This window comes from Phaethon aethereus (assembly GCF_964289735.1).
Source record: "Phaethon aethereus genome assembly, chromosome: 1".
Classification (NCBI taxonomy): Eukaryota; Metazoa; Chordata; class Aves; order Phaethontiformes; family Phaethontidae; genus Phaethon; species Phaethon aethereus.
In genome coordinates this window covers 10,323,867-10,338,051 of record NC_138575.1, presented here as the reverse complement: position 1 = coordinate 10,338,051, position 14,185 = coordinate 10,323,867, and the positions used below count along the sequence as shown (strand labels likewise).

At 35.2% G+C, this 14,185-nt stretch overlaps 1 protein-coding gene across 1 annotated transcript in view; it reads right to left on the bottom strand.

The window, feature by feature from the left end:
* Positions 1 to 14,185, bottom strand: part of SEMA3E (semaphorin 3E) — a gene marked incomplete at its 3' end in the record, with an annotated part of 71,803 nt that overhangs the window by 33,623 nt on the left and 23,995 nt on the right. Inside the window, 1 exon segment of the mRNA XM_082003215.1 lies at positions 4,598 to 4,691. Coding sequence (XP_081859341.1) covers positions 4,598 to 4,691 — 94 coding nt within the window.

Genomic DNA, 14,185 nt, shown 5'->3' with positions numbered 1-14,185 from the left:
GACATTAAAAGGATCTTCTCTTTTCTTCTTCACACCCTTTTGCACATCCTTTAAATCCATGTTACAAATTCCGAACACTGCTAGGTTTTTACAGGTGCTGACTAATTCTAGATTTAGATACAACCTGAGATTGAGATTTGAGAACTCATGGAAAGGTTTCTACTCTTTTCTCCACTATTGAAAAGCTAGTACTATGTATCAGCTCACTCCTGTCTTGGTTGCAAGGTTTTATACTGCGACATATCACACTGTTAAACCAGTATCTTCCAGTGAAAATCAACTGCAAATGGAACAATTTCACCGACCTTCACCACTCCTCCCTTCTTCCAGTTTAAACTCAGTTTCACATGTATTTGACAAATTAATTGCTGAAATTTGTATTTTAACATAGCCTGGTTAATCCTGCTAAAACAAGAATAGAAACTTTCTGTTTTCCTTATTTAAAAAAAAAAAAAATCCCATGGACCTCAAAAACCAGTTTTATCTCAAGTGGTACATGCATACTTTTTAGCTAGCACTCTTTTCAATCAAAGTTCAATTTGGACCACTTAAAAGATAACTTTAATTTTTGCCCTTCACTCAGAGCAAAATATTAACAAACTCAAATACGAACTTTTCCTTCTAAAACCAAGAATTTCTAGATAACAAGCCTTAAAGTAAACCAGATTGAAACATGTAATTTCATTTAAAAACTTAATATATACAAGGGTTTTCTATAAATCATCTGCTTCCACCTTAGAAGTGGGTTACTTTCATTTATTATTGGCATGCTTTGTGTACCTGCTTCAAATTGGAAGGTAATGCAAACATAAGCTATTATTCACCAGTAGCTCTTTTTGTGTAAAATCTCCATTATATCACTTTCTACAAAGTGGACTAGCTCTGTTATGAATAAAGGAGTAGAACATAATGAGTAGAATGAAAGCAGCACCTTTTGTGCATTTCTTTGACTGTCAGCCAGTTGTTACTCACATGACAGCTGAAATCAAATTGCCAATTCACTTTTTTAGCATGGGGTACTATTAACAGTAGGAAAAAAAAAAATTAGAACATATTAGCTATTGCTTAACTGTTAAACTTTCTCCGTATATTTGTATTTGCTGTCTGTCACTCAAGTATTCTGTCTTCTGTTTTGAAAGAATAGGTATTTATTTTAGTTCATTGTCTAGAGTAAAAGAAAATACAAAAATGCATGAAGCTTTTAAAACTGTAAAATCAGAAAGTATTATAGGAATGGATTCCCTGGATAGAAAAACATATTCAAATGTAGTTTAGGTTTTATACTGTTTGATAGTGATATATTGCAAGTAACAAAGCATAGACATAAGCTAATTTCTCAGCTTTCAAGAGCTAGTGTGGTCTAGTGTTAATCAGTGTGCATGATCTGATATCAAAAATAGTTTTTGCTATTGAAAGCAGATGGGAGAGTTCATTAGAAATCAAAGTCCAAAAGTTTTATATGCAGCTTATCTAAACACATACATTTTATTCAGCCTGTCTGCCATCCACCATCTATTCTGTTTCCTGATGCTGACGATAAATTGCTAAAAGATAATTGTTCATAAATTGAGGAACTCATCACAAGCTACTTTATCACTGGGGCAGATAACCTGTAATTAAACTTATGACAGCATGGATATTTAGTTTTAAAGCCAAGTCACGAACTATTGTTTTCTTGAAGTGGGTATTTTAACTGATGTGTTGAAAAACATGAAGAGATACAGAACAAGGGATTCTTTTCCTTCCTAAATTAATCTAGCTAATCTGGTTCTAATTAGTGATGGTGCAAATCATCTTTCAAGATCACATTTTTAAAAGCTTTTAAACTTTTGTCAGAGGTATGAAAAGTTTCCGTGTTAGTCTAATTCTCACTAATTCAGTCAATAGCCACACTTTTGTAGGCTGCTGTGTTAATGTGAGTGGCAGAGGTGAAAGCAGAGTTTGAATTGTTTAGTTAGGAGGAAGAGGAGGCTGGGATGTGAAAGCCTTTGTTAACAGGTTTGCATAAAACCTTTTCAAGGACATGCACATTGGCTGAACCTACATGGGACAGTGGAAGCAACTCTGGGGTACAGCCCCCAAGACCTTGCTGGCTCCATACCCGGAGCGGATTTCACTTTCTAAGAAAACCAGAGTGCGTGAAGAATAGGGGAAGCTCCAAGCATTGGAGAAAAGACTGGAAAACCAGTCCTGGATGGTGCATGGTGTAGTTGTTATCTCCTGTCGTGTGGTCATGGCCACCATGAGCTGGAATCAGGGCTTGGCTGAATGAAGGAGCGAGCATCCTTTCCTTCAGAATGCACTTGGCATTGAAGTCTCAGTCTCATTTTTAAATGTCAATTAAAAGATCCTATAACATTATCTGTGATTGCATCTATGTCTCCTACCCTTTTCAAATGGACACCTATAGAGATAAAGGATATACATTCTGGAGTCTAAGGAGCAGCATTAATTCTGTTTATTCTGTAAGGTGTGTCTCTGGTTAGTAGAAGCTAGCAGAATACAGTAGAATAGAGGGAAATGCAAACTTCTTTATGAAATTTTTCCTAAGTGTTGGAAGTGTTTAATTTCAATAGTATAAAAAGTCTCAAAGCATAAATAAAATAACAAACTTTTTGAAGAATTTTATTATGCTTTTAAAGTATCATTCTATGATCACTTGAATGTATAGAATTCCCAATGGAGGCCTAGAAAAACAGCCTCTAAATACCTTTCAGAGGTCACACTTGTTTTGAGGAAGGTGTGAAAGTTTGTCTGTTTTTTGGTGTTGTATCAGTGATCTGATAAAAATGTATTATTTTCTCCTGTTAATCTTGTCACATTACAGAATTGTCAGCTTTATGAGATTAATTTTATAAGTCTTTGTGAGTGGATATCCAAGACTCTGACCAATATTTATCATGGAAGGGTTCATTTAATGGATTTCTCTTGCAGATAGAACTGTGAGGATCCATAGGACTTCCCATGATCAAGGCAAGCTAATGAATAGGCCAGAAACACAAGGACTAGCCATTAGTCTTGAAGTGCTCAGTGGGACAATCTGGCTTCCATTTAAGAAAATAAAATTCACATTGATCTCACAGTAGGAACATGATCAGGTTAATTTATTTACTTAGTTCTGTCTGAGGAAAGGTTGAGAAGGACTTCAAAATTAGACCATGAGGTTTCAGGCCTACAGCAAATTCCATGGGATGAGTCTTTGTTCCCAGGCTGAGCTAAGGCTGGAATCTGTTAAAAATTGTAGAAACAATTTAGAAATAAGGGTGGAAGAAAAGCGTAACAATCTGTGCTTCATGGATTTTGGAAGGTCAGTCAAGATACAGCAGTTTTTTCTGATTCTTTCATGACTTCTTAACACACTAACTGTTCAGATTTTGAGCTGTATTTTTTTAATGGGAATGAATGGGAATATTTTGATGAATTGTTACAATTTGAAAGATTTGGCATTACTGGTAAAGATTCTTCTTGTAAGTAATTTCTTAATGTAAATTAACAAATAAAACTAGCACATAAAAGTACATCTGTCGCTCATGACCAATACTACCTTACCACCATGGGTGAGCTATATCATTGTAGTTAATAATCAGAGATTTTAGCTGTCTGATTTTAAGATATGAAGTCAAATGTAAATAGCAAAGTATGCTAAAATCCTCTAACTTTTTTATCCCTGAAAAGTTGAAAATTTATTTGATCTATAGCCCTTTTTTTCCATCTTTCTTTCAATAACTATTCTTTTCGAATGTTATTTTTGCCAAAAACAGAAATCACTCTGTCACTCCCTAAGTGTGTCTAGCTTTTACCCTTTACCTGCTGTTCCAGTTTATTTTTAGTCAACGTACTATAATATTGCCAAGACTGTGTTTGTTTGATCTCACGAAATGTTTTCAGGTAAACATTATGATGGAAAAAACATATGTTTTGCTAATCTACAACTTCAAAGGTCCCAACCCTACAGTGATACACTTACCAGCAAGGCACAGAGGAGCCCTGTCTCAGCACAGCTTTCTGGCACTGCAGGACTTAGATGGAATTTTATATTTATAACTGTTGAGTATAAGATGAACTCTCCTAACAGAGAATCACCAGTCTTGGATAGATTTTTTAGAAGGCAGCATTGGAAAAATACTATTTTGATCTCAAAAGAGGTAATTTATATTAACAATAAATGCTTGATATCATAACAGTTAAATTAACATTTTTAACTTTAATTTTTAAGATGCTTGTTACTCAGATTACGTCTCAGTAGATGAAAAATAGTAAATTTTGTGTATTTATCTCAGGTGGTGTAAAACACTAATATAAACATATTGCTTTGCTTTGAAGGAAAGCAGGAAATTATTGTTTCCCAAAATACACAACAATCAATTACCTCTTCAGGATGGCACGTGTCATATAACATCTCTTCACGTCAGTGAGACACCCCTGCTGAGGTTAACACTGCCTGGGAAGTAATATTAATGTGGGCAACACCATGAGGATTAAGTCTGACATGTGGAAGGTTGCAATGGAAGACTGACAACACCTCAGTGTGCTGAAGAAAGAGACTCAGAATCAGAGATTGACAGGATGGTGAAGCTTGTGACATAAAGATCATTACCAATTAAGATGGAGGTGAAGGAAGAACTGGGGTCAAAAGGGCACCTGCCTCGTCCTCTCTCAAATTTGTGCGATTCCAGTTGAAACAGATGATCCTTAAAAAAAAAAATCACAGAAAACAGCATAAACCCTAAAGGCAAAGAAAGATGTCCTTAGAGAAGAGCTTTAATTTTGTTATACCTTTGTAATGGATTGACTTCATTAAGCAAAACCACAATTACTGTTGCTCACTGATGTACTGGCAAAAATTCACTGGGTTTCTACAAATAATCTTTGTGTGTGCACTGCCCGAAAAGAATCAGTAAAATGCGCACTAAAATTACACTTGTTTCATTTCTGTGGGAGTAGGGAGTGAAGATTCCTCTATCTTTTCTCCAAATTCTCTAAACATTAAATAGATTTCTAGCCATGGAATGTATTTTCCCCCTTTAAACTTTTTTTTCCAGTAGTTGTTAAATAAATCATGCTGTGTTATCTTCTCTTGGTAGCTTTGAGATGTTTGTACCTCTTCTTCATAGAAGTATGTTCAGGAATGAATTTCCGATTATGGTTTTCAGATAGATGTGATTTCTGCAGTAGATTTAACAGAATATCAGTATAAAAAGAATATTGACAACTTAGTTTACTTTGTCTGGATAAAGCTCGAAAGGCTGAGAAAGAATTTACAATTTAAATTTTAATTTGCAATGTTATATTTGTCCCAGCTTTCTCAAAAAAGCCCATTAATGTTTCATTAAAATATCAAGCACAATATTTTTTAAATTTATATATTAACAAAAAAGCATACCACAAAACATGGGGATGGGGGACAATAAACAGGTAAATAGAGAGAAAGCTATGAAAGCTTCATAAAAATATGCCACCCAGCCATCAAGTGTTTGACTAGTAAATATTTCAATAGTCTTGCAGTTCCAGTTCTGTGTAAGTTTTACTCAAAAATCTACTGAAACACAGATTATTTCAACATATTGGATAAATGTAACCTAGCTGTTCAGTAAACTAATCTGAGATTCACATTGCTAATATATTAAAGCAAATGTTTTGCAAGTCATAAAATTACATGTGACAGGACCCCAAATACCCCCGAATTTTAAGGAGGATCTGCCTGGATCTTTCCCCTACAGCAAACATTCTCAGAGGTCCAAAAGTATTTCTAACCATAAAAATCATGTTTTGTTAGACCCGACTTTTCAGGTATGTATTACAATAAGTCAATATTCACACAGAAAAAAGCTTGATATATCTAGACTGGACAAAATAGTGTCCTGGTAGCCCTTATTCAAGTATATGTAGTTCTTTTAGCCCTTATGTCTTTATAGCAGGTTCTTTTTTCTGCTGTCGGTGACATTCATTGTTGTAGCATACACAGCTCGATCTCTAGAAAATTTTGCTTTTGAGAGATACAGAAACCAGATTGTGTGTCTGCTCTCTGCAATGCTGTATTCCCCACTCTCCTTCAGATCTCTCACCTATGTCCGTTCATCCCACCCTACAACCTACAGATCTCTCTCTTCCCAAGCAAGTGCAATTGCCCCCAAAAGCAATACTAATGTTCTCTTCGGGTAGGTCCACTCATGACAGTCATGCTCTCCTGAAAAAAACATAAAAAGACAAGGAGCAAAGAAGCAGAAGAGATACTGACCATTGCATGGGGTGGAAAATGGGTAAGATAATAATGAAAAAATAATTTTTTTAAAAGGACAGAAAGAAAAAAGCTACAAAGAAAGTGGGAAAGTTGTAGAGCTGTTAGTTCCAACTCATTGATGAATAATGCTTTTCATTTGAAACAGTTAATCTTGAATTTGTCACAAGCCCCTGCCCTTCAAAGCATTATTCACTCCTTAATCCCCAGACCAGCCAAGCTGAGGTACCTATCTTCCATTCCCATCTGTCTAAATAATACATGTCATTTTGCTGTAACTTCTGATAAAAAAGTAAGATGCCCGTTAGTTAGAGAGCTTCCATAAAAATGGGTTGTAACACAGAATGCAGTTCTGGAAAAAAAAAACATCTGTTTCATGTCTATTTTAAGTGAAAAAGACACCCCAAAATAAAAATAGCAAGCAAAAACCACACAAAATTTAAGTAATGATCCTAAACCCAGAAGGTAACAAGGCATTCAGAATTTGACCTTGCCAGAAGCTCCTATGTTGGCCTAATGCTGGCACCTTGGTGCCTGATGTTAAAGCTGATGCAGCAGAAAATAATCATCCTGGGTAGGGATGGGTAGTGCAGGAATATTATTTTCTGCTGTATCAGCTTCAGTTGTACATCAGTAGTAACTGCTCCCCCTCTGTTGCGTAAATGTCAAACAACAAAGAAATATTTCTCTGTGTATGGAAATCTCAGCCCCATTCCATACTTTTCAAACATCACATATGAGGTATTTTTCAAAACTAAATACCATAACAATTTGGGTCAAAACTAGGAAAAAAAAAAAAAGAGTAAGGAGAACTCAGGAAGAGAAAGAAAAACCTTGTGAAACTGCATAAAAGGACTAGGAAGTCATTGTCATAAATATGATGTAAAGGAAATATGTCTAAAAACAACCTGACTGTCAAATGTTATTTATTCGTGTATTAAAAATAAACTTACTCATGGAAAAGTTTCTCTTCTGGGATATCAACTAAACGTCATCAATGCATCAGTTAAATAAAGAAGAGAACTCCTATTTTTAGAAAGAAAGGTGTAGAAGGAAGTGGAGAGATAAACTGAGAGTTAAAATTTAATATATTTTTCTGGTCTTAATGTTTTCTGTTCCCTTTTCCCCACAGTAAAATAAAAATGGACTTGTGAATTAAAAGAAAAATAACAAATTTAAAACTGATTACAGAAAAACATACTCTGGTAAAGTGATCAGGTGTGGAAACAAAATTATTTCGAAATAATACTTGAAGAAGTTGTGTTAACCATACTTTGTGGTTTGTGGTGTATGGCTCATATTTCATCTCACATAGGGAACAGAAAGTGAAATTTTTGTGTTGTAGAATAAGACCTGATCCCGCCAGAGCATCACAAACCACACTTCGTATTTAGGTCTTCCCCTGGTAAAATGCCACTGATACTCCGACCAGGAAGGCTTGGCTGGTACAGGGAGTCTTCCAGATGATGTGGAAGGATTTTGTGTTACTGTACACCAAATTATGATATCACAATGAAAAAGCTACTAACGTAGCTAAATGTTCCCCTGAGAATTGGAATTAAATCAATGGTAAAGATAAACCCAACTCTTTTAACGTTCATGACATGAATGTGTTTAAAGCAGCTAACTGTATGACCATGGCATGAAAATGCCAGGCAGTACGCACAGCATCTTTGCTTTACCTTCATTTTAACAGCTGGAATTGCTGAATAAGGATTCTAGCTTAAATATAAAATCTAATGCTAATACTGAAGGTAGACAAAAACTTGGATTTCAGTGCAACTTGCAGAAGTTTCTAAGTGGATCTCACCAGTTTTGATATAAAGCAGGATGCATATCTCATAAATGCTTGCAGATGCATGCAACTGTCTGAAAAGTCACGGAAAATGCAGGCAATGCCTCCTCCAAGAGAGATTTTCCACCTTCATCTTTTAGGACAACATACCAAATATTCCATGGTTGCAATAAGTTATTCCCATCACGGGGGCAAGTAACTGAAGATCATGTGTTAGATGGGTCAGCCTCCATGGGATGCCGTTTTAAATGAAATAAGTGTTACACATTAATAATCAGTTTGAAGGCTAATACCATTATTCTAACCCTCCTTGCTGTTTGTGACATTGGAATCTCTTGAGAAATGTCAGAAGAAAACTGACAGTTTCCTCACAGATTATCCAGCACAGCAATTCAACATTGCAATTTATTTTATGGACACTTTTCAGTGGTTAAAGTAAAAATTATGCAAAAACACATATAGAGGGCTGGGAGTGGAATTACAAATTTCTACATGTAGTTTGGGAAAAGAAATGGGGCTCTGGGTTTGATTTATGATACCTGTGACTCAGGAAATGTAATACACTTTCAACTATTATTAAAATAATAACTTTTTTTTTTTAAATAGAAGATATTTCCAAGGGCATCAAGCATTTTTCCATTAACCGGATATGAATTGATAATTTTAGACAATGAAGAATAATGTAGGCTATCATGAAAGAAAAGGTCAATCAGAGCCACTAAAATTTAAAGACTGAATTTAACTTTTGTTGCAGAAAATTGCTTTCTCTAATGCCAAATGCTGCTTTGCTCTGGTTCAAGACAGCATTTATGCATGTGACTAATTTAAAACATATGCTTACTTCCATTCCTATTCAGCAAAGTACCTAAGCCTATTCTCAGTGTTAATAAAATGGCTCTATCTTTTAACTCAATCAGGGATTTAAAAAAACAAAGACTTTGGTTGCATTTTTTTATGATATAGTTTTTATGAGAAAAAATAATTTTATTTTCTGTGAAGGGATTTTTTTTAACTTTTATTATTTTCCACGTAACAAAAAGATAAAACATAGCATACTGTCATTTTTTAAAAGGAAATTTAAACCATTTCAGAACCTTTAATTACATACCTATCTGCGTATGTATATGCTCCAACAGTATAGCCAAGGTCTACTGTCCAGGAGACCTGTGCCTTTTTGTGGCTGGTAGTTTCTTGGTTGTTTTCTGGGGTTTTTTTGTTGTTTGGTTGTTTGCTTTGTTTTGTTTTAAGAAGTCCACGTTACTTACATTATGGGATGATAAATCATATTTAGAGTGCAGATTTTTGTGAATATAGTTTTTAACGCTGGCTATACTACTCACTGTAGCATACTTACTGTATAATACTTATTTACTTACTGTAAATCACTGGACAAAATTCATTCCTAACATTAATGGTCTCATAGTTATTCAACCTTAGAGTAAGAATGAAATTACATGTAAGAGCTGTTTGTTGCATTTCATTTACTAGGGGTCATATATTTGAGACTTTTAAAACGAGAACTATGAATAAGAAGGCTCATATGCAAAGTGCTTCAAATGGGAAAGCATACATTAGAGATACATTGCTTGTGTGAAACTATGAGAAATGTTATTTAAATACCTTAACAAAGCCCTGTGGTTCTAGTGTTGTATGATGCACTCTTTTTTTTGTTCAAATAATTCCTAAAGCATCAAAAAAGTGAGGGTAGATATCAAAGATTCACTTTATTCAATCATAGGGCCCTGTTTGATGAAGATAGCTGTTGGGAATGGATGGGACACATTGGGACACACTGATTCCACAGGGAAAGGACATCCTAATGGACCGTCTGGCTGACCGAGTAACCTGCTAAAATGGGTTTTCAATGAGGGTCATCAGAGTTGGAGACTGAAGCCCAGAGAATGAGGGAGAGCTGCAAATGGAGAGGAAATGGGAGGGAGAGGGCTGCCAAAGGGATGTTCACATCCCTACTCTGAAGACGGCATGTTCAGAAGCTTTCCTTGAACCTCTGAACAAAAGCCGTGAGGTTAATTTTCGCTTGTAACGTTACATCTTCTCACAGAGCATTTCCTTTGATGCCCATTGCAGTTTTGGCCTTGTTCTTTATGAGAATGACACTGAGACACTTGTCCCAAAATAGGAGATATTGTTCTTGGAGTCACTGGTTCCATGTAGTCCATTTTTTTTCCTAATATTATCTAAAAATCAAAGTAGCAAAACGATAGAGTAACACATGGGAAAAACTGTGATTTAAACACTTCACCTATTCAGGTACACAGTGAGACACAGTTGCAACTTTATTGACATGGTCTTTAACACCATGGAAATGAATGTAATTTATGAAATCTCCAAGAGATTAACAGACTTTATTTTGTAAAAAATGAAATTTATAAATATTTAACATAGCAGGTGTGCTATCTCTAAACAAATAAAACATCTGTTGCCTGTTTCTACTTTCCCATTTATTCATATATTTTTTAAGTCTGGTTTAAACTTAACATTACACCTTTAAAGTCTGGCATTTTGCACATCCATATGTACCCATGCACACCCACACAGCCTAACATGAGGAACCAAAGAACTTATTTCAAAATTAATCAAACATAAGCTTTGTAGAGCATTTCACTGGTGTAGAAGGATATTTTTTGTCATGTGAGAAATTGAATATGGAGTGAATCCAGAGAAATTTTATGACCACAATAGAAAGTGAAGTGCAATGCACAGGATAAACCTCATCTTGATTTCCATTCTCTTTTGACTATAACATTTTTAGTATAAATTCACATGACACTTCTTTGCGAATATTCTTTTGTTCTGTATATTCTCAAAACACTTTTTTCACTTCTTTTTTCTTGTGTAGTTTCTTATCCTTACATTTTTATTTTGACATAGAAAGACACACAGAATACACTATGCAGAGGCTTCTTTTAGGAAGGATGAACCTTGACTTCCCCATTTAAAAAAAATATGAAAAAACACAGAACATGTCTGTAAATCAGCAGAAAATATAATTCAAATATAACTCTCCAAAATGAACTTTCAGCTCCATGACCTGTCTTAAATTGTACACTTGCCTCATCAAGAAGACATGTGGTAGAAGAGAGATACAGTACAATACTTTGTCTTTGCATAACAACGGAAGATAACACACTGGGTCAGGCCTGTAAAAAATTCTTATATCATACAGCCCTTTGTGTTTAAGCAGACTAGTTTTTGGTGCTAAGAAATATTTGTATTAGCAGTATCTGATAATTATAGTCCCAAATATTAGGTAGGTGCCTAATTGATATAAATCCAACTAACTTATTCAAGAAATTAAAAATCTAAAACTAGCAGAAAATACCATGGAGTTTATGTAAAAGATTCTGTCTTCTGTAATAAGTCCCTATTGCAACCTATTGTCTTATTTAAGTCATCAAGAACACAGGCATGCAGATGTATGGGTCAGTAAAATTAAGATGCTCCAACAGTGAAGGAACTTTTCATTTCATGATGTAATATTGTCTTAAAAATATCCAAATACTCATTTTCAAAAGGATTTAAGCACTGGCAAAAAATTGCTCCGCTTGTTGTCAGAGGATTACTAACTGTGAAAATTACACTTTCCATGTTCACTCAACTTTAATTTCTGAGGCAAATGGGAATACAATATTAGGAATAGAGTACTCAAAAACTGGCTGAAATAGTCAGTTCTTTGCTATTTGACATAATTAAGATTATTCAGGAGGCAGTATTTCCTCTCAGGATCTGTTTTCAATCCTCTCTGTTATTCAGTGACATACTGAAAAGATCAATCGTCCTGTGGGATGAGAGTGCATAAAATATTATGGACATTAAATCCTCCCTAAAAATTCAGATGTATTTTTCAGGTCTATGCATTTTATTCCACAGTTAAATGATTAAGACACATTGGGCTCCAATGTGGAAACATGTTTAAAATCTGGAGTTATGTCAGACTGCTGTCTGGGTTTTCTAAAGGATTAGCAATTTGTGACTTTGTCAAAATATCTGGCCTAAAGTGACAGAAATAATATATTTCCCTGATTTAATGCATGTGAAATACTCCGGCAATATGAGAAAACACACAAGCCTGCATATAGAAATCAAGGTACTTATCCTTAGCAGTTCAGAACATTTAAGCAGAAGTGATTGACTTGGTCAAAATTTTAGGAGACACACCTTTGCATCACCTTAGCTGGACACATAAACTCATTAGGGTCCTATGGCATAGACTAGGACCTTTAGGATAATTAAAAAAAAAAAAAAAGATGATTATATTGCGTTAGTGTGATAGCTAGTATGGGTGAGAGTTCCAGGGACCACATAAGGCGTCTCTAGAATTAGAGGGTTTGGATACCTGTATGTGGAGATATAGTCTTATGACCAGGTGAAAGAGGAGTTAAAGGTAGTACAAAATTGCTATACAAAAGTGAAGGGACTTCTGCGGGGAAGTGAACAGTCTTTACACGCAGCCTTGCTAGCCAAGACTTTCCCTTTTCCTTGATTTTGACAGTAAAACTTGTGTTAAGACTGTGAGGGTCACATCAGAGCAGATACCAAATAAAAGTTCTCTCATCTAATGATTGCTATCATAGCAACTGGGGATGAAGATCATGAACAAAAAAAAGGGATACAGCTCTATGGTTTGAGCTTACAATCTAGATTTTGGTGATGGATGGAGCAGTGGATGCATTGGGCATGGAGAGCCCATGTACATCTCTGTAGTGTGGAGCCTTAGATAGCCAACAGTCCTTTTGCAGAGCTTCAACAGGGCATGCCAAAGTGGACTGTTCTGGAAGAAAGGGCAGAGGAGTGGATCCACTGCATCTTGATGACCCATATGAACTACAAGTCATACTTCTTTTCAGTTCACTTTTTGATCTGGAATAATTTTCCTGGATAGATCTCAGTCAAATAAGAATAATTATCAGTCATAAATTATGAAGAATTATAAAGTATTAATATATTTAGTTTATATATATATAAATGTATTTTATAAACCTGCAAAAATATTAACTAAACCCTGTCATTGTTCATTTTTTGCTGGATTTAATTATGATGACTAACATCTTATTGAGCAGTACCTCCACTCCTGAAACAATGCCATAGACTTCACCACGTGCCCTCACTTAGGAAAATACTTTCTCTCACAAATAAGGGTGGCAGAATCTAAAAATAATTATGATGAGAGGTGGAATACTTTACTTAACCCCATCAAATTACCACACAGGTGGAGTATCTCTCTCTCTTTGGGATAATAGTATTATTTCTCTGTACTGATTCGTTCTCTCTTGACCATCTGTCTTTAATCTCACAAAGGGCAGGTTTAATATGATGGAAAATTCATTTCATATGGCTGATCAATTCACATTCTCTACTAATCTGCCAAATTGAACCTAAACTTAATGTATGGCTGTATTTAGACAGTATTCAGAAGTAATGAATGTAATTCACCTCATTTTATGGATGGAGTGTCCTGTCAGACAAACCTGTTGTCTGTTACAATGTGTAAGACTGACTGATTAGAACAACTGTGTTGATACAAAATACTTGTTTTTTCTCCAGGGCATTTCACATAGTACTATTTGATGAAACAAGATGCACTACACAGTTATTAAGAAATATAAACTGCTGATATATATCCAATATAGTTGTTATTAGGTATGCATTGGTGAATCGTTCTTTGCTGAAGATTTTACTAAATTTTGGTTTTGATAGAAAAAAGATTTTTCAATTTAGCAGTGATTTACAGTCATATGATTCTTTTCCTAGTAAAGTTTGCTAAAGACTTGGGCAAGGGGGGCATAAATAATGGAGAGAAAAAGTTAGTGCGAGCTCTGGATGAGTTCAGGTTATGGAACGCTCTCCATACTGAGTTAAAAGTCAGAAGTTAACACAGCAGATTTTAATAAAACCATATCCAAAGTGCTCTATCTGGGAATAGGGAGCACAGTTTGTGTCTGAAGTACATCATGTCTTAGAAGGTGGAGGTTCAGCTCCTTGTTCAGGCTACGTTCATGTATTAGACTGAGGCGCCTCATTTGGGATCTTTGACATACCAGGTACCTCGTACAGCTGATGATCACAGGCATCTCTAGAAACCTCTTCACTGACCTCGTCATATGAGATTGCTAATTAGGTGCCCCAATTAA